The sequence below is a fragment of the Poecilia reticulata genome, chromosome 2, assembly GCF_904066995.2.
Source record: "Poecilia reticulata chromosome 2, P_reticulata-male-v2, whole genome shotgun sequence".
NCBI lineage: Eukaryota > Metazoa > Chordata > Actinopteri > Cyprinodontiformes > Poeciliidae > Poecilia > Poecilia reticulata.
The window spans coordinates 4,314,673-4,342,590 of NC_088831.1; the positions used below are offsets into that span (position 1 = coordinate 4,314,673).

At 40.6% G+C, this 27,918-nt stretch overlaps 2 protein-coding genes across 3 annotated transcripts in view; one reads left to right on the forward strand and one right to left on the reverse strand.

Moving 5' to 3' along the window:
* The first annotated feature begins 24 nt into the window (after nt 1-24).
* The window catches only part of LOC103473768 (nuclear receptor subfamily 4 group A member 2-like), a 30,434-nt gene continuing 2,540 nt past the window's right edge, over nt 25-27,918 (forward strand). Inside the window, exons 1-8 of one of the 2 annotated variants that reach the window (XM_008424259.3) lie at nt 25-2,769; nt 3,142-3,242; nt 24,782-24,830; nt 24,986-25,744; nt 26,519-26,648; nt 26,919-27,076; nt 27,169-27,368; nt 27,527-27,705. In XM_008424259.3, the coding sequence (XP_008422481.2) occupies nt 24,992-25,744; nt 26,519-26,648; nt 26,919-27,076; nt 27,169-27,368; nt 27,527-27,705 (1,420 nt within the window). In that variant the 5' untranslated portion in view covers nt 25-2,769; nt 3,142-3,242; nt 24,782-24,830; nt 24,986-24,991. Of the gene's footprint in view, nt 2,770-3,141; nt 3,243-24,129; nt 24,831-24,985; nt 25,745-26,518; nt 26,649-26,918; nt 27,077-27,168; nt 27,369-27,526; nt 27,706-27,918 lie in introns of those variants that run through there. The other variant, XM_008424249.3, reaches the window with a different exon arrangement.
* On the reverse strand, nt 5,574-22,799 carry gpd2 (glycerol-3-phosphate dehydrogenase 2 (mitochondrial)). Its single transcript, XM_008424279.3, has 17 exons — nt 22,644-22,799; nt 19,426-19,532; nt 15,407-15,578; nt 15,201-15,325; nt 15,017-15,114; nt 14,780-14,943; nt 13,076-13,240; nt 12,846-12,990; nt 12,212-12,405; nt 12,000-12,134; nt 11,745-11,920; nt 9,930-10,061; nt 9,694-9,852; nt 9,489-9,601; nt 9,331-9,409; nt 9,152-9,250; nt 5,574-7,946 (listed from the first exon to the last, which is right to left on the reverse strand). Exons 2-17 carry the CDS (start codon nt 19,525-19,527, stop codon nt 7,821-7,823), a joined length of 2,184 nt encoding a protein of 727 aa, XP_008422501.2. The 5' UTR covers nt 19,528-19,532; nt 22,644-22,799; the 3' UTR covers nt 5,574-7,820.

Consider the following 27,918-nt stretch of genomic DNA (forward strand, 5'->3'; position numbering starts at 1 on the left):
TTCCCTGTGGCGTCAGAGAGCAGTGTGAATGTTTTCCAGCTCGTCCACCTCAGATTCCTCCAGTTCACCAGGACTGGTGCTGCCGTCGCTTCGTCAGTAAGGACAAGGACAATCTTCATCGATCAACCGAGTTCTTGTTTTATCATCAGTGATTAAACGTTCAGCTTCCATCATGGTTTAAATATGTACAGACGTCAAAAAAGGTGTCGGTGATTAACTTTAAGTGTAATCTTTGCAGTGGTGGTGGTTAGTTTACACTGTAAATATTTCAGGAATTAATCATTAAACTAAGTTCAGATTTTTTTGCATTAGGTAACTTTTCTTTCCCACTTGGGTTTTTTTGCGATTATTTGACTAAAAGCGTCTAGTTTCACTGTACAAAGTCTAAATATGAGAACATAGATACTAAATATGTTGCATTTTTACGAGGTAAAATTACAAATCACTCTTTTTGATGTCCAAACTGTACCGGGATTTATTCCATAAGACAAACAAACTGAATTAGTACATGTTGGATTTTCATGTACTGTAAGCCAGAACCGTTAAAATGACCAAAAATAAACAATTGAAATATATCACTTTGGGTGAAATAGATATATAGAATATGCAAGATCCAGATTTTTTTAAATGACTTCATAGTATAAAAAATATTTAGATATGAATGGCTTTCTCCACTCATTCTGTGTTTATGAATTTACAATTACATATTAGTTATTGAAGGTGGGAAGAAAGGAGTAAATTTCCACCAAAAACTCTGAAATTTAAAAATAATCTCAGAAACTTTCTAGAAAAAACTCAGATATTTCAGTTTCAAAAGTTTAACATTTTTGACTTTTGAAACTCAACTGTTTCTTTTTCTAGAAATTATCTAAGATTAATCTCAAATTTTCTGAATTTTTGTTCTAGCAAATGTTTGACTTTTCAAGCCCAGAGATTTTCTTGTTTTTTTTGTTGCTGTTGTTTTTTATAGAAAATTGCAGAATTCTTTTGGTGGAAATTGCTTTTTATATCTACGATGACCCTAATAAGTTGTCGTGTAAATTCACTGAAAAATTTGTAAAAAAAAAAAAAAAAAAAACTGTAGGTTTTGCGTTTAGCCAGCAGAGGGCGACTGAGCGCCAAATACCGGGTTCGTGCTACACCGTGTTTTTTGGACCGAATCTGTGGGGAAAGCTTTAGAAACATCACGATTTTTTTGTCTAATTCTGGATTATTGTGATTTTGTATCATTATAAGCTAAATGTATAAAACATTTACACGTTTCAGGTAAAGCGCTGCGGGTGTCCTGAAGCGCTCCAGCCGAGTCCAGTCAGATGAGTTGTGGGATTATTTGTGGTTCATTGAAATGCGAGGAAATGTCACCATTCACCCTGTTTGCATCGTAGAGGTCAGAGTGCACAGGAAGAAGCTTCACCTGGAGCGCTCCCCGACCTTCTGAGGGATTTCTTTTTTTTTTTTTGCTGCCAAACAAAAGATGGAGGAATCCTCTGCGAGGTGTGAGGTAAAGATCAGAGGGAAATATCACGGCCTGCTCCGGGCTCAGAGGTGGTTTAAGGACAAGTTCTGGGTAGAAAATACAGAGAATTAGAAGAAGGGAAGTGCTTTTGACTGAGGATAAATCCTCTTCTGTCGTCTGAGTGCTTCTTCTTGCAGGTACTGAGGACCGGCTGGGAGTTAATGAGGTTTTAATCTGCTGTCTGTTGCAGAACCCTTCACGCTGACATTTAAAGTCGTCATTAAGATCCGACTTTACTAGTTCTGTGTTCCAGGCACCATAATTCACACCATTCTGGTTCCTACAAAGTCTTAAAATTTGGAATTTGATTTGTAGTCAGGAAACAATTAGGAGAGCTTATTAAATATTCTACTCTTGATTAAGAATTCGTTTATCACGGGAAGTTAGGACACGCTGCCGTCTAATGGCTGCTTCCTGTAGTCACAGGACTTTCTGTTCTCCATTTTTTTCACCAAACTTAGTGGACTTACTTATTTTGGGTCATTACGTTTCAGGATCCAGCCATGTCCTGCTGCAGCAGAGTACGCCTTAAATCACGACACAGACCCCTCCGCACTTTTCTCCATTTTGGTGTCCAAATAATACAATTTTCAACTCACCCCAACATCCACAACATGAACATGTTCTGCAAATTTTAGGTATACTGGTATTTGTCAGCAAATATGGCTTTGTAAAATTCAACATATTCCTTACAAAGTCAACCTAGAAACCCTATTCGCAAGCTTCTAAACCCACTTTCAAGGAAGCCCTTTTAAATGATTGACCCACCAGTATTTTTAGACCTCAAAACTTTTAAGCATCCTTTAAATATCCTCATTCCATCACAAGGAAATGGACAGAGAGCTTTGAATATCCATTTCTTTAAAGGGGTGGCAAAATGTGTTTTATCATTTTATAGCACAATCAAGTAACTTACATTCAGTTGTCAAATATGACTTAAAAGAAGTTTGACTTTATAATTCGACGTCTTGAAATTGGGTCTCTGTCTCTTTAAGAAACTCCTGCTCTTTCTGAAACTCCGCCTTCAGGAAGTCATCACAACGTCGCTCCTCTTTTAACCCTATAACAACTTTTCACCAGCGTTGCACTGAGATGACGACGGAAGCTCCACCAGGTGTTTGCTAATTGCTGTCTCAAGATGGCGCTAAATTCACGGAGGTGTCTTGCACCTCCGTGAACTTAGCGCCATCACCATGGTTGCCACGGGTGAGGATTTCTCTAAAATGCACGAAAGAATCAAGACAACACTGCAGGTATGCTTTTGATGAGTAAATAACATAATATTGATGTAAAGCTCAAAAAGGTCAAATTTTCATAATACGAATCTTTAATTGTGGTGACATAATACTTTTGTGCAGCACTTTACTTGACGTATATTGGTTATGATGCTGCGTTTTTCTGGCTAAATCAACCTAAACTTAACAAAGACGGACATATATTTTTCCTGCGTATTCTGTATCACGTCTCGCTAAAACCAGCGACATTTTGCGGAATGATAAACCAGATACTCCACTATCCTTGTTTCTCAGATAAACTATTATTTGGTGGGTTCTTTTTCTAATAAATAATCATTGTCCGCCCCCTGCACCTTTTTTTTTTTCTTTTTTCTTTTGTTTTTCTCCGAGGTTGAGTAACGCAGCGAGGTTGATTGACAGGTGTCCACAGAACTCCACCTAAAAGAGCTTCCTGTGGCCGCTGACGGGCACAAAGGCCATGAATGACCCAGGTAAATGTCAGTTCGCCTGGCAGAATGCCATTTTGTTCCAGAGTGTTCCAGAAAGGGCTGAACCATTATTCCCACCTAGCGAACTGAAATTTCTTTTCGGTTTTAGTCCAAGAAAATACCTTCGACAATAACACTGCTGTAAGTGTGACTGTCAAATTCTTAAAAGACTTAAAATACAATCCGATTTAGTGACGTTTAATCAGGCGGAACAACAAACTAACACGAAACACTGAGAACACCCGCGAGACCGGTCCGCTCAGATCAATGTTTGAACGCTTCTTTGCTTGGTAACGAGGTAAATAAGGGCTGTCAGTTAATTATCATCTTATTTACCATAATTATTGGCTGAAGGATGGAGAGCTGCCTGTCTGCCTGTCTGTCTGCCTGTCTGTCTGCCTGTCTGTCTGGTCTCCGCACTTGTATTCACACTTCTAATTAAAGCCTGGCTTTATTTACGGACAACTTGTTTGTGAAAACCATCATAATGGTTATTAACTTCCACTTCTGCCTTTCTAATTACAGAAAGGCTCTCGAGTTCGTGGTCCTTGTAGAAACACTGGTTTGAAAAAGTCGTGAGATTAAACTGAACCCTGGAGAAGAAAAAAAAACGGCAAGCAGAAAATACTTCCCGTATAACTTTAAGCATGAAAATGTACCATTTTTCCCCCATTTAGCCAGGGTTACTCCGGTACTCAATTAAAATCGAATGTAACAAACTGGCATGAGGAATTATCTAACTAAAAATACATTATTTCTATTTGCTAAAAAAAATTAACCTGACAACTTGACATTAACCAAGAAATCATTACTGATATAAATTTGTTATAAAAGTATTACTGATTGCACTTTAAAAATTAGGTAACTTTATGTTATTAAAGGTAAAGTATAAACAGTAATGATTTCTTGGTTAATGTCAAGTTGTCATAACAAAGACATTTTGAATAATGTCAACTTTGTATTAAAAGTGTCAATATTCATGAAGGCTTATTCATGTTCATGACGTGTTATGTTTATGAAAGTGTCATGTCAGTCTTATTCACCCCCCTTCAAATAAAGTGTTACCATATTTTTTTAAAAGCATGTCATGCATTCCCTCCTCATAATGCTGCCACCACCATGCCTTCACTCTGTGGATTGGGCATGCATGATAAAATGTTATAGTTTGCCATTTTTATTTTCCCAACAAAATAATGGATGACATATTTTAAATTAGCATCTGGAATTCCTTCCATACTAAAGAAGATATGAGTGAACAATCTTTCCAGCCTCGCCTCCTCCCTGCATTGTTTTATTCGTGAGCTAGCAGAAGCCCCGCTGTAGCCATGGGGGGAATCCTCCAGGGGAAACCGAGGCACGTTAGCGGTTGTATGGCAGGCAGATTTGCCCCGTTATTCATGCTCGCTAATTGCTTCCCGGCGCTCCCGGCCTTTTCCCAGGAAGACGTCTCCACCGCAGATTGTAGCACGAGCAGTGGACGTAAAGCTGTCACTCAAACCTCAGTGTGACCTTTTCCCGGAGAAAAGGATGTTTTTCAGCTAGCCAACGAAACGAAGGTTAATGTGTGAGTGTGCTGTGAGGACCGGGTCTAGAAAAAGATGTTTTGGCTTGGTGCAACTTGACGCCGTATTGAGCTCATAAAATAACCAAGGATTGGGATTTATTGATAAAGACGTTTTCTGGTACCATCTTTAAACTAGTGCTGTCAATTGATTGAATAATCAATCAGATGACAGCAGTGTCCACTTCAAATTATTTTTTTTTGCAACCAGATCCCCTTTTTCAAAAAGAAGGGCCTTCAGAGCATTTTTACATATATATATATATATATTATAAGTTTGACCGAACACACATTGGTTACCAATATTTGTTCTGCAAAATGTCTTTATGACGTTTGTACAAAGAATTTCAATAAATTTCCATAAAAAAAGGTCAGACAAAACTTTAAAAAATGTGGTTAAAAAGTCAAAAGTATTTGATCTGCGATAGAAAATTCACATTCACATGTTCCGACTTTTGCAAAAATGTCCCAAGATGACATAAATGCATACATGCATACATTTATGTCATTATGATTTATAAAGTTAAGTGCAAATTTAAAGCAAAAAAAACCCCTCATCTTTAATTGAATTTTCTCAATTAGATATTATTGGATCATGGTTTTCTAAAAGATATAAAATTAACTCTTATGTGTGCAATTTTATGTTATTTCCACATATAAAAGACTTTTTTTATTCTTGAATTGAGATACTTTTTTAAAATTATCCTTTTAATCCTTAAAATATCTTTAAAATTAGCAGGTGAAATATCCGAGACAGAAAATTCAAAGTACAATACGTTTTATAAATGTCATTTATGTAACAAATGTTTAAATACAAACCATTTATAGACTTTGTGCGCTTTGAGAGACAATAAAATCATAGTGAAGGCACATGGCATACATTCATCACAGCATAAAACATTTGCACCTGAAAAACTTTGAAGAGAATTAGCCAGCATGTAGAAATATTGTTCTCCAACAGAAGCATGAAAAGAAAATGAATAAAATAAAACATCACGTTTATTCTATAATTTTAAATGTTTGTATGGAGGTCCAAACATGCCACAATTCACTAAAAAATATAAATAATGAAACATTACTTGGTCAATTCATAAACAGTTGTTACAAGTCATTTATTTAAAAAATAAGCAATAAAATTCCTTAATAAATGAACATTTTCAAATGAGGTGCTGCAACACATTTTGAAATTACACTGTGTGTGACTAACAGTATTATTTTAAAAAAATGAAATTTAATTTAACAGGATTTTAACCCTTCAAATACTAATTTAATAAATTCTGTATTTTTTAAGCACTTAGTTTTTTTTATTAAATCTCGACACCTTTGATACCCCATAGCGTAGCACAGAATTTCAAATGTTAAGAATAATTGTTCGCTTTAAGAAACAACCTTCACCAAGTATATTTTATTTATATACCTTAATAAAACCTCCGTAGGTGAACTGCAAACAAGCGTAGTGAATAAAAGAATAATCAGTTAAAAAAAGATCAACTCAAAAAGCTGAAAGCTTGTAAACATCAGTGACTACAGCTTTTAGACAGTGTGATCACCTGAAAACAAAATGAAAAGAAATTTAGGGCAGCAGGAGTGCTTGAGGAACCTTTAAAAAAAAAGGTGCATTGTGCTTCTGATGTGGCTGAATGTGATGATTATTACTAAGCAATATTTGTCATTTATACAATAAAACATAATTCCCACACTGATGGCAGCATCATGCTTTAGAGAGCGTTTCTTTTTGCTCAAATATCCAATCCAGAATAACAGCAGAGGCTCGTTGAAGGCTACTGCATTTCAGCCAAATACTTGTGGTTGTACATATTTGCGTCTAATCGTCTCAGTTTTTTTAAAGTTGAAAGATCAATTCTGTATTAAATCAACACGGGACACATTTCGGTCCTTTTGAGATGCAAATGACGGGGCGATTATGAATCTTATCGATTTGAAAAACCAAATTAATCACTCATTGGTCACGAGTCATGACTTGCATCTACTGACCAATCAGAAGTAACCTCCTGAAACATTGGTAAGAAGTATTAGCGTATAACGGATGAAGACTGGGAAGAATGTGAAACTTTAGATATGAAGCAAATGTGTCTCTTTGCATGTAAAAGAATCGCTGAATATTACAAACTGCTCCTTTTAATGTCTGCAACAACTTCTTTCATCTGAAAACATGTCAAGCAGAAGAATTTTTATCATTTTTAGTATAAATGAAGATGCTGCACACATTAAAAATGTACTTAAAGCCGTTTTAGTGTCAGAACAATAAGACCTTAAGAATAACATAATACATTTCAAGAACATATAAAATACTGATGAGCCTCTGTAGGGTTTAACCTTAACATGAAATTGATTTTAGATGTTTTTATGGCTAAAATTCCTAATTCCTCTCGCCTTAGAACATAAATCTGACTGAACATATATCGTTTTCTTGAACTCTACTCATATAGGTCTGTGTATATTTTTTCTCTATATTCTTTACAATTTTTATCTGTTGGACGTATCATTAAAAACCGAGGCTAACTGACGTTCCTGCCCATGATTAGTGGATGTTCATTTCTAACTAGCTGCAGTGTGACAAACTCCACAAACGGATTCAGTACAAGGTTTATTGTAAGATGACAATTTCATTTACTTTCATATCTCAATTAAGCGAAGCCTTTGCCTGTTAGTGTAAATAATTTGCACATGTTCAACTTTTCAAATCTTTCTTTTTCTTGGTAGCGAACATTCAGTTTGCTTCACAAAACAAAGCCCCAAAGCACATCTTTAATCCACAATCAGTGTTGATTCAGTGAGATACGGAGTGATTCTAGAGACACTAAATGTCAAAAAGGTTTTGTGTTAAATGGGAAACATTTTTGTGCGATCGCAGGCACAAGATTTATCTCCCGGACTTCAATCATTAGATCAGATTTCCCCTAAAAATGCAGCGCTTGATTTGGTCAAGCTCATCCCGCTGCGAGCCTGATTGCGTTATTGTGATTCAAATGGAACCATTTGCATATACCCGCTGAGGCTCAGACTCCTCCACCACTGCGGTCCACCGTCACCGCCTCCCTCGTGTCCAGCGTGGCCTCGGCTGACTTCAAGAGGATGGCCAGGCGGCTGTCGGACACTTGTCCCTTCTTCACGGCGCTCATCAGCTGGGGAGGGAAGAGCAGAAAGCTGGTTCAGACGGGGTAACCTGGCAACCAGATGGTGCTCTGCTAAAAAAAAAATTATTACTGCGTTTTGGTGAACTTAACCTAGGCTATACATCTTCTTGGATTTGGAGTATTGTTACATCGCTATGTTTAACAATCAGATGTAATAATAATTTATTTTATTTTTTTACAATAAAAAACGTATTAAAAAATACTTAAGAAGTTGATCAGAGGGACTTTAATGAGTAATTTATCACTGCGCTTTGAAAACAAATTAGCTTAATGGAAACACGGCAATTTCAGAAAAAAAATGTATCTTGTTGTTCGATGAAAACTTTTGCCGCTATCAAAATTGGTTTATTTCACAAAACTGAAATGGAAAGTCTTTTCTTCGCATCACAAGAGTCGCATGATTCACAACCGGATGTCGCCACCGTCACGAGCTCTGTAGAAGACGACCACAGGAAGTAGATGGAGGAAAATATCTCACAAACAAACGTACTTAATTGCGTTTTTTTTGGGGGGGGGGGGTTTATTGTGAACCTGAAGGATCACAATTGTGAAATTGTGTTTTTTTGACATTAGCTGAGAGATTAAAGAGATTAAAAAATAAATAAATAAATTGAGTGTCGACAGTGAGAAAGTTAAAAATAAGTTGTCATTGGGACTCTTGGTAGAATCACGATCCAAACTATTGGGAAATCAAAATTTGCCAACATGGGAAAATTTAAAACTAGAAGCACGGTGGAGGATGGGTGATGCTGAGGGACTGTTTCTCTGAGATTTTAAGTACAGTTTTGTATTAATAATTGCACCTTGGCTCATAAACTAATTTTGACATTTTCATAAAGGTTGGGTGAACACTAAACTGAAAACTGGACACTGATTCAAAACATACAAGACCCTTAGTCCATAGTGATAAATAAATCAAAGGTTGGATTGTTCTAAATCGTTCAGCGTGAGATTATGTTGCTGTAACGGAAGATATTTTTACTTTGAGGTTTTGTACAAACCTTTAATCACAGAAGCCACTATTTAAATAAATCAGGAGAACAACTTAATTAAAACAATTTCTAATCTATTAATTATCGTGGGTTTATTTCAATTTGCCTCCTCCACCTGCAGGCGTCTGAGCTACAGCCCAGTTTAACAGTTTGGATCTTGTTTTTAAAAGGTCGAGAGCCAGAATCTGAGTGTTAGGATACCTTCAGGAACTCGTTGAATTCAACTTGTCCGTTCTTATTGAGGTCCACCTCGTTAAGGATTTCGTGGAGCGCGTCCTCGTCAATGTGGACGTTGATGCTCTACAGACCAGAGGAAAACGGGGGATCAATGGCACGTTATGAGGAAGAGAGGACAAAAAAAAGACTGAGGGGAAACTCACCTGTAATACCCGCTGGACATCAACGGTGGTGATGAAGCCTTTGGACTCTTTGTCAAACTTGTGGAAGCGGTTCTTGTACCTATGGAACAGCTCTTGATTTATGAAAGCACACAAAAACCGGGTTTAGAAAATGAAAGAAAAGGGATGACAGCAGTTACCTCATCACGTCCTGGTAGTCCAGGTGGATCTCAGATGTCTTTGTGAGCCGCTCCGATCGAGATCTGTAGCCCATCTCGTGGTACAGAAACATTTTCGCTGCTTCAAGTTCCTCCTGGATTTTCACATCAGAGACAGAACTTCCTTCAGTCTAAATGAAATCAATTGTTCAAAACGGACAGCACCTCTCCATCGCATGCCCCATACCGTCCTCTTCTCCTGACTCCAGTTAAGCTCTTTGCCCATGATTTGGACAATCCTCGGGAGAGCTTCGTCTGCCGCCTGCACATTCAGGAAGCCGAGCCGCGTCCGTCGCGCCAGGACGTCGATGGCGGTGCAGGCGTACTCCTTGATGGCGTACAGGACCTGTAAAAGGACAACAAGGTCTCAGACACTCCCAGGACGTGAAACCTGAAGGATCCCAGTCTGAGCGACAATTTTACCTCTGCTTCGATGTAGGGAAATTCAGACACCAGACGTTTCCCAACGATCGGCCACCTTTGGCCGGTAACCTGAGCCATTTTGGCAACATCAAATGCTTTGTCACCATATGCTGTGGCCAAATGTTGAGCAACCTGCGGCAAATAATTAGAATTACACACAGAAATTCATCATTTATCACACCCTGATATGCATTTCATTAAGCTAGCTCCAGAATTTAATGTAGAATCCACATATGTTTTTATATTTAATCTGGTATATTTATATTGGTCTCTCTTACAAGATCCCCTACATGTTATTAAATAAAGGCACATCCAATTTGTGTGTTTCTTCAAAGTTCTTGAAAAGCCTATAAGTAAGTCAAGAAATTTGCAAGTGCTGCAAGTTTGTTTTTAAATTAATGATCATCTCAAACATGATGTCTATTACACTGGTTGCTTTTGCTCTTTCTATAGGAACTCTATATAAAAGAGTTCCTCTGGGCTGTGTGTTAAGACCCCTGCTCTTCACTTTCTAAAACAATTCTTTTGATAATTGAACAAACAACAACATCCCTTTTTATGTTGATTTTTATGGTTATGCAGAAGGAGTTGTCTAAACCTCTTAAGATCAGGGTGTTCTTGAATTTGCCAACGCTACTTTGTTCTTCTTGTATGCATATTGCTTACGTACAGCTCTACTGGAAAGCTTCCAGTTCCAAAAGTTCCAACTTTTTCTTAAATCACTTGGAAGTTTTCTTTAAAAACATACAAAATAGCCCTTAATAACAAAATAAAACCGTAACAAGCTTAATCCAGTTTATTGGCAGCATCAGTAGATTTTTTTTTGTAAGATGATCAATTGGCAGTACGTTTGGATTTTGGCTGAAGTGTCATGTTTCAATGAGCGAATGCTTTCTGGCAGCACTCTAATTCAAAGTTCATCTTTTATAAATTCGTCAAAGATGGGATCCTCCTGCTACTAATGCTAACGCCAACCTAATGCGTTTTACAGTTTGCCGTATTCAGCTGATCAATTTCACATCTTTGCAAAAGAACAATAAATGACGGCGCCGCTTTATCAGTGAGGTGTCATATATTTACAGAACACAGGGGCCTATTTGCTACTGAGATGGCTGACTTGCCGATCATGTGAAAGGTCAAACCCTGTCTAAATATCTGGTGACCTTTAGGAATATTCCGGAGAACACAGCAGCTGCTACAGGAGCTTCTAATGAGGGGGAAGTTTACTGCAGGCTCTTTTTCTTCATGAAACTATGGTCTGATGCCTTTAATCAAAACAACTGGCTAATTATTGCAGACGCGACTCCAATCAATGTATCCTTATATGAAGGTATTGATGAATTGGGAATCTTTCATTGCATTTCTGAATGACTTAGATTTTTTTTTCGTCTAGAACAAATGTCAAAAGAAGCTTTAATGTCAGCTCCAGGACTGCTGCTGGAGAAATGTCTTCAGTCTCAAACTCTTGGCATGACTGTTTGTAGGTGGACTTGTTTTCTAATGAGCGTCTTTAGGAGTGGTGAGGATTTTACCCCTGGAAGACAATCAGAGCAATCTCAGTTTGACTTTGCAATTTAAAGGCTTGAAATTGGGCCTCTGTCTCTTTAAGAAGCTTGTGCTCTTTCTGAAACTCCGCCTTCAACTTCATAATGTTTACCCAATAACCCTTTATTGTTTTTGAGAGCGTTGTACTGAGTAGTTCTTACGATAGGCACTGTTCCACCAGGTGCTAGTTGCTTTCTTTTTCTCTGAATTCTGACATCAAAGTAAACTCTTCGAAGGTTTGCCAAATCATTAAATGAAAAGGAGATGTACCTCCTCCTCCAGGCCGTAGTCCTGTACCAGTCGGATGAAGAGAGTTGGTGTCCAGCCCTTCGCCCCCTCCAGCAGTAGTCCCACCGTCCTGCAGTTTCTGGCTGGGAGGTGGTGGAATTTTATTACTGCATCTATCGTCTCCTGGGCCATAGCGCGGTAGGTTGTCCACTTCCCACCTGTACACACAGAATGCTGCATCAGAGCCACTGATTACGTCTTGAAGGGTTTTGAAGCTGCGTGGTGGGCCGAGCTGACCTGCGATGGTGATCAGTCCTGTGTCACTGATGCTGACAACATGATTCCTGCAGATGGACTGGGTGTCTTTGGAGTTGGGATCGGTCACCAGTGGGCGGATGCCGCTCCAGGCCGCAAGCACATCTCCTCTCCGCACTGAAGACAAAGCGCAGCTGTGTTTTTATTCAGTGGACAACCAAGTAGGCATCAGAAACATGAGCCTAGTCCAATACCTTCCACATCCGGGCTGAGGTAGTTGCGCACCTCCCTCAGAATGAAGTCGATGTCATCCTCCCGCGGTATGGGGTGGGCTGTCACATCGGTGGGGGTGTCGGTGGTCCCAGCGATGGTCATCTTCTCCCAGGGCAGGAAGAAGATGACGCGGCCGTCGCTCGTAGCCGGATCCAACAGGCCCATATTGTCGGGGCTGAATGGAAGAAGGTTTGAATATTTTTTAAAGCTAGAGCTGGTGAAAGAGAAGACAATGTAGCATAAAGGATGAGGGAAGGAGGAAGGAACGTATATGAGGGGGCAGAGTGAGGTGAGCGCCAAAGATGAAGAAGAAAATTAGGTGGTTGGCATTTGTGTTCAAAGGGCTCACACTCCCTCGGGTTTTGCTCAATAAGCTGAGCTGAACTTTAAAGCCTCCCACTTCAACAAAACCACTCTATTGCTGAGCTGCTTCTCAACCTGAGAAGATTGTCCTACACCTGTAAGTGAAGGTCAGATTATAGTTTAGCTAGCTCACTATTTGCAGAAGAGGAATGGGAAAACACAGAGGAACAAACAATGAACAGGTTAATGAATATGAAACAGCATCAAAACCTTAGTTTTTACACCAGGCGTTGAGTTGCGTTTCCGTGGTACCTGTAGTATCCCGGCATGACGATGTGGACACCTGCACTTGGCTGGCAGATCTTGGCAGTCTCCTGCTTGTCCATCTGCCTCAGAGAGTCGGTGAAGGGTCCGGTGGCATTGATCACACATTTGGCCCTCACATCAAACTCCTTCCCTGGAAAACAAAGCGATCATTTCCAAACATCTCAGTGAAAACCCTAATGAGAAAGCAGTTCTAGGACCGACTTCGGAGCCCTCACCTGTGAGGACGTCTCTGCAGTGGGCACCGCACAACTGCTCCCTGCCAGTCTTCTGGTTTTTGGTCTTCAGAAGGTGAACCACCTCAGTGTAGTTGGCGATGGCCGCACCGTGGCGGGCGGCTGTCAGCGCGATGGCCAGGTTCATCCGGGCATCATTGTGTTGACCTGATGAGGACAAATTGTTGATGCTGTGGTTCCTATCAGAATGTGGCCAAATGTCAAAAACTCAAGACCCTAGTGGAAGACAGAAGCTTTATTGGCAAGAGTCTGATTGTACAAAGGGCAGAACTGAGTTCCAGGAAGTGAAGACCCACAAGCAGGAAGATCTTTCCTCTTGGTTCTTCAGAGATTACTGGTTTCTTAGTGGTACGGTTTCACACTGATGACAAACGTGTTGTTTTTTTTAAATTCTGAACAGTCTTTGATAATGAAGTTTTGTTTTGCACTTTGTTGGAGAACAAGACATGCAATAAGACATCAGATACATTGTGAACGTGTTTACTTTAGAAAGATTTGTAAGAATAATAACCAACGCACTGAAAGAAACAAACTATTGAATTGCTTGGGTCTTCAGATCAGGTGTACTTTCAGCGGACTTAACACACTACATTGGCATTTTAAAGGCAAATGTAGACACACACCAAAGGTAATTCAGTGAGAGGATTACATGTTTGCTGTCCAGTTTCTGCGAGAGCAAAACGAAGCTCCGTTGTTGGCGGCGGCAGGAGGGAGCGAGAGAGAGCTTGTCGTTCTGCCAGACCACCACGACGCTTCTCCTCAGCGCCGGAAGAGAAGGTCAGGTTTCTAAATGTCACGGGCGTGATTGTTCCAGACGGAATAATTGGAGAAAAGACGCTCCGATCCTCCACCATCCTGCGCTGCCCCTCCCCTTTGCTCAGAGCATTTGATGGAGGAGGGGAAGGATATGGAAATCAAACATAACCTCAACGAGGAATCAGTACTTCTGTCTCTGTTCTCTTCTAAAAGCTGACTAAAAGGTAAAATAAAAAGATTCTAACTGAACAAATGTAACTGTTTTCAGCGCAGGAGTTTTCTCATATTGCGATAGATGTACAACATGTGCTTGGGTCCTCTTTGTCCCCCCCCAAAAAGGAACATGCAACCTTTGTTGCCTCCCACCAACCTGTCAACATTTTTTTCAGAGCCGGTGGAGATGGTAAATCAGGATGTTTTCGTCTTTAACCTCTTTTATGGCTTTATTCAGAAAATATCTGTTCATTTTAATATCTCTTGACGAAATGTACCATTTTACAAAAAGAATTAAGTCTCATTTTAGTTTTGTTCCCATATATAACATAAATACTTGCCTGGGATTTATACTATGATGATAAAAATATATATACTCCACTTTATTTCAACAAAGTTCTAATTCTTCACACATTCCATAAAGGCTACATTCAAGAAACAATAAGGGTTTGACAGAACACAATTTTTAAAGTATGTTGTCTAGTTATGAATAATTTTGTTCAGTTTTGAGCAGTTGCAGTATTTCAGGTCATCAATAAGAGCTGAAGGTAGTTCAGAAAAATAAAAGGCATGGATAGAGGTAGGCAATGTTGATTTAAACAATAAGATATGTAAACTATCAAACCCATATTAACCCCGTTGAGTCAGACTCAGCAGCCTTTTTAAGTTTATATTAAACTACAAAAGGTGATAATGGGAATGGGAGCCTTTACTCACCGTCGTAATAGACGATGGCTCCTACCAGCTTGTCCTTATTCAGCATGGGGAAATACTCCAGAGCTTTGGACTTACTCAGGAGATAGCTGCTCTTTAGGCAGTGGATCCCAGCCACCATGTCGTACATCTTTATTCCTGCCCAATAGTAGGGCAACTGCCACCATCTGGAAATTAAATCCCGTTCTAGTAAAGACAATAGACAACAAGTGGTTTGGCGTTTCAGATTTGAACTCTTACTTGTACACTGGAAGCATGATGGGTAATGGTGCTGAAAGATGAGGGGCAATCTCTAGCAGGTTGGCTCGCTCGTGCAGCGCCTCCTTCACCATCATGTACTGAGGTGTCCGTACATAACAAGCAAAGTGAGACGATGCATAAAAAAGGAGCAACAAAACCAAGAGCAAGCAAGATGTGAACGAACCTGTTCGTAGTCTAGCTTCATGATGGCCTTCTGTAGGTAACGCACTCCGCCGTGGATGAGCTTCGTACTCCGGCTGCTCGTCCCCGAAGAGAAGTCGCTTCGCTCTACAAGGGCAGTTCTGAGGTCTGGAAGGTAAAGAAAGACTTCATCAAAGTCATGTTTGGTAGGCCAGGCAGGAGAGGTCTAAAAGCAAAGAAGAATGTTACTCCGGGTGACGGCGTCTAAGGCACATCCGGCTCCTGTGGCCCCTCCTCCGACAATCAGAACGTCAAACTCCGTAGTGTCTTGCAACGCTGCGAGTTGGGCCTCCCTGGAGGGAAGCTCGTTCGCAAAAAGGACCTTCAGTTCTGCTTCGGCTGCCACGCGCACCAACTGAGCCTGGATGGGACACACAAGTCCAACCGTTTGTAAGTGCAACCACATTGATGCCTTTATCTTTAATAGTGGTCTCTATTCTAAAGATGGTACAGAAGAAGAGAGAGCAACACTTTGCTTGAGATGCTCTGAAACATTATAAGCACACTGCAGGTACATTATTGTGGCATTATAATCAGCCCTTGAGCTGACGTGATGTAATGCATAATGACTTGCAATCATTTTCATACATTATGAATTTGTTTTGGTTGTGCATTGAGACTACTCGATTTCTGAGCTCCACAAATTTTAATTATTAGCGAGTGGCAAAAGTTTGTGAACCTTTGAGTTTAGTCGTAACCTCTGCTAAATAGTTTAAGGAACTTTGGATCAGTGCTAAAAATCTCTTTAGGGAAATCTTCAACTGGATGTTGAAGATTTCCGTTACCTTTTACCTTCCAGATCTCTTTTCAATTGAAGTTGTTGATTTCCAAAACATAAATTTAAGATCATCTTCAGGGCTTCTGCCATGATGTTTTTTTTCCATTTTCCAAGTAAACCAAGAAGCTGCAAAACAGGCTGTGCCATGGTCTCACCGCCACTATGAATTACAGAATGGTTCCGATCCTAATACACTCCAGAGATGCAGAACACATTCAGTAATGAAGAATTAATTGTACCAAATAAGAGAAACAGACCCAAACCATGACACCACCACCATGTTTTATATGCTGAATCAAGCTACATTGCTGGGAAATATAGCTTTTTGCAGCCTTCTCGGTTAAACATCACACTTTTGAGAATTTTAGATAAAGTCTGTAGCTTTTATCCTGGCCATAAAACACTGGACCCTATTTTATTCTGGTGGAGGGTCAAAGACTTTTGTTGTTAGCATGTATTGTTTTTAGATCAGTGGCTCAAGATGATTTGTGGGATGTGTTGGGGGAAATCTGGTGCCTAACACTACCAGGCCTGACTTGGTATAATACAAATTTAGGTTTTGTTTATAAGGCAGGCTGGACTCTTCAAGGGGGGACGTTGTTCATGAACAAGATCTGTAACCACAGCTGTAAAGATGACGGTGTCTAATTCAGGTGCCTCAGGGCCTCAAATATACTTTATTTAAAGCTTGTGGTTCTAAATATGTTGGAGTGGTTTGCAGCCGAGTGTGAATCAACTAGTAAGATTCCTCTAAATCTGAGGTCATGGATCTCAACAGGAAGAAAGACGGATTGTTACCTCAAATTCTTTAAGTATCTTCTTGTATTGCTCACGAGTCACAGGTGTATGGTGTGGTAAATGGATTGTCTTACCTACAGTAAAGTGAGCAATACACCGCTCTGTTGTGCATAAGGAGCTAAACTAAAAAACAAGACCCTCCTTTAATTAGCAAAGACATGGACATTAGTTTATAAGAGTAGTGCAACTTCTCCTTCATGTAGTAACGATTCAGTTGAGGTGGATGTAAGCAGGATGCTTACTGGGTGCCTTCCTTTGAAGCTTTTTTAGCATGTCCCACTTAGATGGTTGAATGGATGGACCTCAGATGGTTGGATGGACTTTTGATGGCTGAATTGATAGATCTGATGCATCTATGGATGGATGGAAGGATTGATGGACTTAACAATTCAATTTGTTTCTATAGCGCCGATTAACAACAGAGGTCGTCTAGAGGTACTGATGGATGGATGAACTATTGATGAATGGTTGAATGATTCTGGATGTTCACATACTTTTATCAATGAGATATAGTTTGTTTAGACAAACATATTACCCTTTGTCGCAGATGTTTATGATTATACTTGGCTAAATAAAATGACCCAACTCATATCAGGTATAAAAATAAAATAAGTGAGTAAATTCTGATGAATTTCTTGATGGAAGGAGAAAACAAAAATCATGCAGACCTCAAAGGCTTCAGTGAACATGTGTTTCTAAGAAGCTATGATTGGTTCAAAGCCCCATTTTCTGTGCTTATAATGTTTTCCATTAGATTCGGTGAGCAAGTGAAGTGTTGCTGAAGAAAAGCCCGCCACATTCAGGATTAGATTAGTGACAAAGAAAAGTTAGGAAAGTGCAGAGGGATTACTTTGTGGCTGCTCCACCATGCTGCTCGCTTTCACACATTCCAGACTAAACACCACTGTTTGATTAGCCGGATACTTAATTTAAAGAAATAATCACAGCTACAGTAGAAGAATTTCATGTCTAATGAAATATTTATTCACCTTTCTGTTTAGCAGCTCAGGCTAAATGATTGCATCAAGCTGCTTTGAAGCCAGCGCGCCATTTGACTTGCAAATAACAACGGGCGTTTGTAATTTAGGTCTCGCCTATGATATAATCATTGTCTCTTTTCGCTGATGCTCGGTCACAGAATGAAGCGCCGGCACCGATAATCAGGTTAAGTCAGAGGACGGTGCGTCTAAGCTAATGGCCAATCTGACCGCTTTGAAAACTTCCGTGAGCCACATGCCCCGACTGAACGAGACAAGACGGACATTCAGCTCATCAGCAGTGCAATTGCAGGAATTAGAAGGCATGCATGATTACAAACTATTTATAAGATGGTCGGATTTCATCGGGGTGGACTTCTTGCTTACCAATCCATGCTTGGTTGGAGAGGATGGCGATGGCAAGGAGAGGATATTATCCCACCAGGACACAAAACAGAAGTTCAGGTTAAGTTGGAGGCGACCAATAAGGTCAGGAATCTAACGTTATGTCTCACATCTAAACTAAGCTGCTGGAGCTCTCTGCGTGGAGTTATTTATATCCCAACAACGACGTTGTTGTTGAGGACAAGGACGCCAGGCCTTATAAACCTAAACTGTCTTCCAAAAGTATTCATACCGCTTGACCTTTTTTCACATTTTGTCAAATTATAACCACAAACCTTCAATGTATTGTAATACATGATTTTTGTCAACCTGAACACGCTGTCTCTAGTTTGAGACATGGTGATGGCAGCGTCATGAATGACATATTTTGTGATATGTTTTAAATTTATTTGTGATTTGCATTCAGTTGAATCAACTGAAATCTGTGCACCTTGAAAAATATGTTTTTGCTTTAACAGCTGCCACAATTTATAATTTAGATTTAGGTCTAAACTTTGACTTGGCCATTCTAACTCGTGAATTTGTGTGGATCTAAACCATTCTATTGTAGCTTTGGGTGTAAGTTTAGGGTCACTGTCCTGCTGGAAAGTAAACCAACCTGTGGTAGAAAATCAACCCCACAGTACGGAGCCGTAGAGACGACAGAGTCTCGTTTGTGTCCCTCCTAGTCTCCTATTTACTTTATGCAAACCATAGCTTGACCGGTTTAGTGTAAAAAAAAGAAAACAAGAGTAAAAATTTTTTATTTTGAGTATGTAAGATAACTGGTTCCAACAGTAAAGTTCAATTGAAATGTGCTGGAGTTTGTGGTTGCACTGCGACAAAATGTGGAAAAGTTGAAGGAATACAAATATTAAGGAAGCTTAGCTTGTTGCTACCAAAACACGTGTGCACTGTTTACTTTGCGCTCTTCTGTTGGCACGGTCATTTCCTCTGATTTTCACAGGCCAATCAAAAACAAGAAAGCGAGGAGAATTTGGGTTTAGACAGATTCCCACTGAGGTTTAATCAGGAAGCTCCATAGGATGACATATTGATCTACATCTGGGAAAGAAGCTGAATGGAGCAGGAGGAGGTTGAGACTCCCATGGGTCCGATGACCTGGTGATAAATTCTTACAGCAAAAAACCTGGAATCAAGTTAACACATTCCATAATCCAGACCCGACTTGCCCTGCTGGCAGAAAGGCGTCTTTATAGAAGGAGAACATTCCTCTCTGATGGGAAGAGCCAATCAGAACAGAGGCTTACCTGCGTCCTCCTGTACTCGATCAGCTGTGACAGGCCGAAGACCGTCGTGACCGCCACACCTCCCACCACCGCCGCATGTTTCAAGGCTCTTCTGAATGCCATGAGCCCTGCAGTGGAAGAAGCAGAAACCAAATCAGATTTATCAGCTTTGTGTTCATCAGGTATGACTCCACTTATGAAGTAAAAGCAAGAAAAACCATGCCAAAGATTCATCATTTTAGTAGTACACAGATTTTCTCCTGGTGTTTAACTGATGGTTGAATGTCACAAGTGTTACACAGCTCTTTGAACAAAAAAAAGACAATAGTTTTTTAAACATATGAGAGTATGAAATTTGCTGTCATTTTTAAAGAACCACTACTTTATGTAGTCACCAAAAAAGACTAAACAAAACAAAAAAGAAGTTAAAAATAAATAAATAAATCTTCCCTGAAGCTGGACACAGAAACCAGTGAGTCACTTTCCATATTTTCATACGTGAACCTTAACAAGCAGAGGATGACGGTGGAGCTGCTGGACCTCAACTCCCAGCAGGGGGTTGGTGTGAAATAATTTGCATAGCTGCTGTAATGCAGTTAGGATGCAGGTTTCCAGGGAACGCCACACACAGAGGCAGATTCTGATGCATTTTAATAAACACAGCTGCAGATGGCTCAAAATGTCAGGCAGCAGTCTGGAGAAATGTATGACTTGGTACAAGCAAAAAGAATTTCTGTGCCATTCTCAATGTGTCAGGAGGTAATTTTATGCTTCTTGTGCATCCAACTTTTGAGAAAAGAGATTTTGTTTTTTGTTTTTTTTAACAGCCTCATAAAATGATTAGTAAGCACAAAAAACGTTTTCATGCACTTTCTTTTGAAACGGGTAAAATATGAAACTGTTCTTCAACCTGTTTGTACTCATGGTGACTGTAACCTACAGAAACAAGACTTTTAAAGCCTCAACACATCTGAATATCTGAAAGTGAAATTTCCTCCATACAAAAGAAGGATTCTGGGTAACGTCTTGGCCTGATTAATTCCAAATAGGCAACCAACGATCAATTTAGTTATTGTTTCATCAATTTTCGGATGATTAATCGATTAACCACATAAAACATTGGCAGATTCTGGGGATTTTTCAGCTAATATACAATATTATTTATACAATATTAGACGTATACAAAAAGATACAAATAAACACTTTTTAAATAAGAAAACAAACATTTTATAGCCTAAAATGCAATAAGATAGAAGTTGGTTTTTTTGCTGCAGGTGCATCCTTTGCTGCAAATGATCAAGTGTTCACTACAGTAATGCTAACATCAACAGGTGAAAAGCTCAGTCCTTTCACATCCCAGTGACACATCAGTGTAGGGCTGAACTATTGAGCTACTGTTTGCAGACTAAGATTTTTTCAGCTAAGCCCTTTTTATAAATTTTTTATGTTTGTTTTGCTTTATTTTCTGCTTTGACTGTATTGTTCTCTCAGCAAACGGCCTTTTTTTGGCTCTGCATAGTCCAGTTAACAATTAGTCGATTATTGAATTAATTGTCAACTAATTTAGTAATCAATTCATCACGATTAATCGTTTCAGCCCTAATTCAAAAGATTAAGTTTTCCTAAATGTAATCTCACCCCCCTCCCCGAACCCCCACCTCTCTTACTTTCTAATTCTAATACACAAAAATGAAAATTTATGGTGGCAGATATTTCAACTGTTAGGCTTTAAAGATGGATGGACAGATGGATGGATACGCCATTCTTATTCAGCCTTTCCTTAAAATATTGAAATGAAGTGCTCTCTCATTTTGAGCCAGCCAATGTCAGAAACCCTCAAGCTCATAAGAAACTCAACTTCTTAACTTTCTTCTTCTACAGCTATGTCCAGGCATCGCATTAAAACCCATTTGAAGCAGAATGCAGACTACAAACTTTGTTAAACCCTTTTGTTGTCATTTAAAGGTCAATATAGTTGATAAAATAAACAGTCACAACCTGGATCCAGCTAAGTAAACAGATAAGCTGCTCCCAATAGAAAAAAATTAATATATTATTAAACTACCACTGTTTATAGGAACATATTAAAACATAATCGAATGTGAAATGTCTAAAGAAAAAGAAAAAAGAAAACTAAACAAAGAGCTGGGAGCAGCATAAACAGAGTATTTGATTTAGTCAGATTCAGGTTTAGAAACAATGGCAGAAGATTCATTTGGAGATTTGTGGCACATTTCAACTCAAAATGACCACTAGACTGTATGTTTTTATATATTTAAAAGACTTTACAACATAACTCTAAATGCCACATATAGACAGCTGTAGACTACAATTAATGCACAAACTGAAAGGAATCGGTTAAAAACGAAAGCCGTTAAGCAAAACTGTGAATATTTTTCAACTATGTAGCTTGTGATAAGTGTCACTGTCATCAGTCCTCATATTTAAAGAAACTATAAAATGGTATAAGAACAATAAATATTTTAAAAAGCACATAAGAAGTCTTATTAGCTGTTTGCCATCTTCTTGGATGCAGCAAGTTTTTTGAAGAAGCTCAAATGGGACGAAATCTGAAACCACCTGTGTTTCAGGTGGTGAGACAAAATGGTGAGACATGTAACATCATGCAGTAGGGATCCTGCTTCATTCAAGAGACAGAACATTTGTTTGAGAGCGGTTACAAAAAGTGGGTATGAATAGTTTTAAAGGCAATGCATTGGCAGTAATTATTAGTCACCAGAGGAGGGGGATTCCTGGATTGAGCAGTGAGCTCATGGCGAACTCCGTTTAGTTTTAACCACTTTTGGAGAGAAACGTGAGTTTATTATGTCTGTTTAGGAGCTGAATGTGTGTTAATAACTTTAACTGACTTATAACAGCTGCAGGTGACATTCGTCGTTGTACTATACTATTGTATCTGTATCATGGCCACACATGAGGAAGTTGTTAAACTGTAACCTGCTGCTACGGCTTATACCATTACCCCATCATGGTTTTATTTGAAGGAGAACCAGCAATAACTCTCAAGAAAAGACTTTACATACATGGTTTTAACAGAACAAGCTGTATATCAGGGAATAAAAGACTGAATAACCGTTGAAGTCACACAGCTCTAAAAACAAGAAGAAAGAGGTGTTGCTCTCATTTTGGCTCCATTCCAAACAAGACGGGTTTAAACGTATATTAAGTCCGAGTATAAAACTCCGGGTGGAAAAAACCAACAGACAGTCTCCACTTACAGGAATTCTAGTGTTCCGGCTGAAAATGACGCTCGGTGTCCTTCTAGACGGCTGCTAAACAAACTGTCGCCGTTACTGTCAAGACGAATACAACCCAGGAAGCTACCTGCGTTACTGCAGAGACGTTTCGTCCCGGCCAATCAGAGCGCAGCGCTTCCAGTATCTCCTCCAATGAGATATGAGGAGAGGAGGGGCCCAGACGGTGACGTATAGGGAAAGAATGCGTAGCTCTGATCTTCCTCTCTTGGATAATGAGGAAGAGATGAGAGGAGACGCCAGCTGTCGCTTTCTCTGACGGCAGGAGGCACGCAGGGGAAAGGAAAAGCCCTCACTGTTACGTGCTGGGATTGTTTTAGAATGTGGGAACTTGTATATGTCAACAAATCTCTCAAATCCCTTGGATCCAGATTCCTGTTACATTGTAACCGCAGATTAAAAACAAAATCTAACTAAAGGCAAAGTTGAAGCTCAGGAGATATAAAAATTCACTATAATCAAACGCAACCCCGCAGAAGAGACGAACAAAAAGCATAATAGGTGATATGTAATTTAACCAATGTAATTATTGCTAATATAATATTAACGTACTGTAATGTTGTTTTGCTAATTAATTCATATTCAAGCAAAGATTGACCCAAATCCTGTTCACTTATTACATATGTATGTGTATATATATATATATATATATATATATATATAGAGAGAGAGAGAGAGAGAGAGAGAGAGAGACACCACCCTCTGCGGGTGGTGTCTCTCTCTCTCTCATCCTCTGAGCTCTGGTCCTCTACCAGAGGCCTGGGAGCTTGAGGGTTCTCCTCCAGTATCTTGGCTGTGCCTAGAACTGCACATTTCTGGACTGAGATGTTTGATGTTGTTCCTGGGATCTGTTTTAGCCACTGCTCCAGTTTGGGGTGACAGCCCTGAGGGCCCCGATGACCACAGGCACCACTGTGGTCTTCACCTTCCAGGTCTTTTCCAGTTCCTCTCTGAGGTCCTAGTATTTCTCTAGATTCTCGTGCTCCTTTTTCCTGATGTAGTCACTTGGTACTGCTACATCCACCACAACTGTTTTCCTCTGTTGTTTTTCCACCACCACAATGTCCGGTTGGTTCATCATTACCATTTTGTCTGTCTGGATCTGGAAGTCCCTCAGGATCTTAGCTCGGTCATTCTCCACCACCTTTTGGGGCTTCCAGTCCATATTCTGCACAGATGTTCCTGTACACTATGCCCGCCACTTGGTTATGTCGTTCCATGTACGCTTTCCCTGCCAGCATCTTGCTGGACTGTCTCAGGGGCCTCCTTGCACAACCTACACCTTGGGTCTTGTCTGGTGTGGTAGATCTGAGCCTCTATTGCTCTGGTGTTTAGAGCAATAGAGGCTATTGCTATATATATGACTTTACAATGATTTACCCAACCATTTCCCATAAGATAAAAAATAAATCTGTCTTTAACAAAATATAATAATTTATAAGCAGCTGAAACAAAAATCACAATGTAATATTTTAGTATTTTTGCGCCGTGAATACATCTAACTTGACAAGTTTGGACACCGCTGGTTTAGATCAAACCATGTTCGTTAATGGCCTAGTCAAAGTACAGACTGACTCATTCTAATTGAGGATCTATGGACAGACATAAAAACTATCCACAGGTATAGTCGGACTGATGTGTAATATTGGAAATACGCATATCAAATGTGTCCGGAACGCATCACGAAATCTATTATTTTACTGACACAATGTGTAATAAACAGTCCAAGATGCAAACTCGGCTTGATTGGCTGCGTCAAAATCTATCACATAAACTCTATCCATCCTCCTCCATCACAGAGACGCTCACTGTGCGCACACAGACCACCCACCCACTCCGCCTCAGTCTCTGGACTTGTGCGTAAAGAGGGTTTGGCACAAGACGCCGCGCGTAAACAAAAGCACATTGTCAGCGCCGCTGCTGCCCAGTCTGCCCAGATGAAGTGAGCGGTCATTCCCACTGGTCTGAACAGACAGCGGACTTCACTTGGATTGGATTCTTTTTATGATTTGGAAGCCTCGCGTGGACGACCCTTTAATAGCCAATTTAGTCGAAACGTTTTCGTTTAAAGGTTGCAAACAGACTTTTGTTCTTCCTTCAAGCTGGAGAACCAAGAAAGGAATTAAATCTTTTGGAAAACGGGACTTAAAGGTAAACTCTCGCCTAGTGCTTTCCATTTTTAAGTTGTTTAGTCGTTTCAAGCATTTTGGAATCAACACAAATATAGCAAAATTAGCCGATGATGAAGTAGTTCACATACCTTGACAGGTTTACGCTCGGTAAAGTTGAACGTGTGTGCTTTTCAGGGGGTCATGCCGTGCGTCCAGACCCAGTGCAGCTCCTCGCCGCAAGGCGCCAGCCCCGCGTCTCAGAGCGCCGGCGCGGAGTGCAGCTGCGACTTCCTCACGCCGGAGTTTGTCAAGTTCAGCATGGACCTGACGAACAGCGAGCTTTCGGCTGCCTCATCCGGACCCGGTTTCGGCAACTCCGCGGACGGCTACGGCGCCGGCTACGACGCGAAGCCGCCGTGCGTCTTCCAGATGCCCGCGGTCCAAGCGGAGCTGCCGTGCGTCAAAGTGGAGGATGCCCACGGATGTCCGCGCTATCAGAACCCCCTGCACTCCTCGGATGACTTGCTCTCCTCCCAGAGCTCCGTGTATTACTACCGCGCCCCCTCGCCGCACGGCTTCCACCCGCCACATGGACACATCTGGGAGGATTCCGGCTCTCTGTACAAAAACGCGCTTTCCAGGTTTTCCCTGTTTTCTCTGAAGCACACGCCGCACGGTACCCAGAGCTTCCCCACCTGCCAGGTCAAATTTGACGTCTCCATGAACTTGGACGCGGGCGGATGCGGGTCGCACCACCAAGGGAAAGCCCTCGGAATGGGCTTCCCTCGCCCCCTCCAGTTCCCCCACAGCCACCACTTTATGGAATACCAGAGCTCTGCCGGAGCCGCGCGAGGAGCGCTGAGCTCGGAGGGGCTGTGCGCGGTGTGCGGGGACAACGCAGCCTGCCAACACTATGGAGTCCGCACCTGCGAGGGCTGCAAGGGCTTCTTCAAGGTCTATGGACTTCCAATCTTGAATTATTATTACTATTATCATTTTATCAAAATGTAGCTTTATTCAAGCAAAGTTCAAAAATTCCCAGAAATGATGATGCTGTTGATTTGAAATAATTTTAAAAAAAAGAGAGAGAGAAAGAAAAATACCCAGAGGACTTCTTAATTTCCATTTGAAATTGGATATTATTTTCCAGATGCTCCTGACAGATGATACATTCTGTATGAAAGTGGGCGCCAACGTGCCATGAATTGCAAAGTGCAACCCCCCCACTCCCTCCTTCATCTGGCAGAAACATAATCCCAGGGCGATTCTCAAAATTATGAATGACCACGACCTGATGTTTACCCAGACTGCCCCTGTCTGCCTGTTGAATCTATTTTCCTTCGCCTCAGAGAGCCCAAAGGAGCAAAAAGGTCCTACTGACCAGTTCCAAAGGGCAGCTTAGACCTTTTGTACGTTCACGTTCATGCTCATGCAATTTGGGTTCAGAAATGAAAAATTCTGTTTCCAAAAAAATGCATCACATTCAGTCGATAAAGGTGTTCACAGCACCGCATTGTCACCTTCCTAAAAAATAATGGCCCATGGCATTGTTTTGCCAAATGTGATTTTGGCAACAACAACAACAAAAAAATCAACATCATTCTTTTAGGAAGGTGTCGATTTCCAAGTCTAGGGTTAGGGTTGGGGTTTAGTAGACTTGTGCCTTGAGAGTATGAAAGAACTTTCTGTCTCATGTTATTTATCTGTTTCCTTTTTTTATCGGTGCAGCGAACAGTGCAGAAAAATGCCAAATATGTGTGTCTGGCTGCAAAAAGCTGCCCTGTGGACAAGCGACGGAGGAACCGATGCCAGTATTGTCGCTTCCAGAAGTGCCTGGGGGTGGGAATGGTCAAAGAAGGTATTCCCACGGCAACAGAATTCTTACTCCAGTCCTTAAATGACACTGTCCCGCAAACATTTTAGAGGTATCCCCGTCTAAATGACCTCTTCAGCCTATTGAGTTCAGTGAGATCTGATTATTAGCCATTTCTAAGATTCAGCTCTGCTGGACTGGGGATTCATCTAAAAGTTGCAAGACAGTGAATCTTTGTGACTGTAATTGGAGACAGCTGTAAGAATCTGCAACTTAAAAATGTTATAAATGACTTCTTTTTTTTTTTTCCTACAGTGGTGAGGACAGACGGTCTTAAAGGCAGAAGAGGTCGTCTGCCATCCAAACCTCGAGCTTTGCCAGACTCGTTTTTACATGGCAGCACCCTTCTGAGTGCTGTGGTTAGGGCACATATAGAGTCAAATCCTCCAGCGTCTCGTCTGGACTACTCCAAAGTAAGTCGCTCCACACTGACCAGTCTTAATCTCTCGCATTGTCAATTAAACGCATAATAAAGTCGCAGTTGTTGTTCCTTCTGACCCACAAGTTCAAGGAGAGTCCAGGGGACCTGCTGGGTGACGACGCTCAACACGTCCGACAGTTCTACGACCTCTTGATGAGATCGATGGAAGTCATTCGGAGTTGGGCGCAGAGGATCCCAGGTTTTGCCACCCTTCCTAAACACGACCAAGACCTCCTCTTCTACTCAGCCTTCCTGGAGCTGTTCGTCTTGCGGCTGTCGTATAGGTAACAAATACACACTTTTAAAACATTAAGCTGGTTGCCTTCGATTTGAGTCTATGTCCCTGATTTGAAGTGTTTGCCCAACAACTGAAAGGATGGGCCTAATTGTGCAACAGCCTGGTATGGTTTGCATTCAGAGACACAATTTCCTGTCATTTCAGATCCAACCCAGAGGAAGGGAAGCTGATCTTCTGCGATGGGTCGGTGTGGCATCGGCTGCAGTGCCTGCGAGGCTTCGGGGAGTGGATTGACAGCATTGTTGAGTTCTCCGCCAACCTGCAGAGGATGAACCTGGACGTTTCCACCTTCTCCTGCATCTGTACCCTGGCTTTACTCACTGGTGGGCAAACAGTTTGTGCACATTCAGTTGCCTCAGTCTATCAGTCTTTTTTTAGTGATTTGATCCTTTTTAAAGTATGTTTTGTTTGAAATGTTCATGCACAAGATGGTACCTGTGAGTCAATTTCACCCTGGTATAAAGATGAGTGATTAATAGCCAAAAAATAAGATTTGCAGTAGCATGATTAGCCAAGTAGTGTGAAAAATCAACAGC

What these genes read in the sequence shown, in the direction of transcription:
- gpd2 (XM_008424279.3), bottom strand. Translation starts at nt 19,527, where the DNA reads ATGGCATTCAGAAGAGCCTTGAAACATGCGGCGGTGGTGGGAGGTGTG. An exon ending in TGAAGCTAGACTACGAACAG is followed by an intron (nt 15,115 to 15,200) that starts GTTCGTTCACAT and finishes CGGACACCTCAG; the next exon opens with TACATGATGGTGAAGGAGGC. An exon ending in GACTACCAGGACGTGATGAG is followed by an intron (nt 9,410 to 9,488) that starts GTAACTGCTGTC and finishes GCTGTTCCATAG; the next exon opens with GTACAAGAACCGCTTCCACA.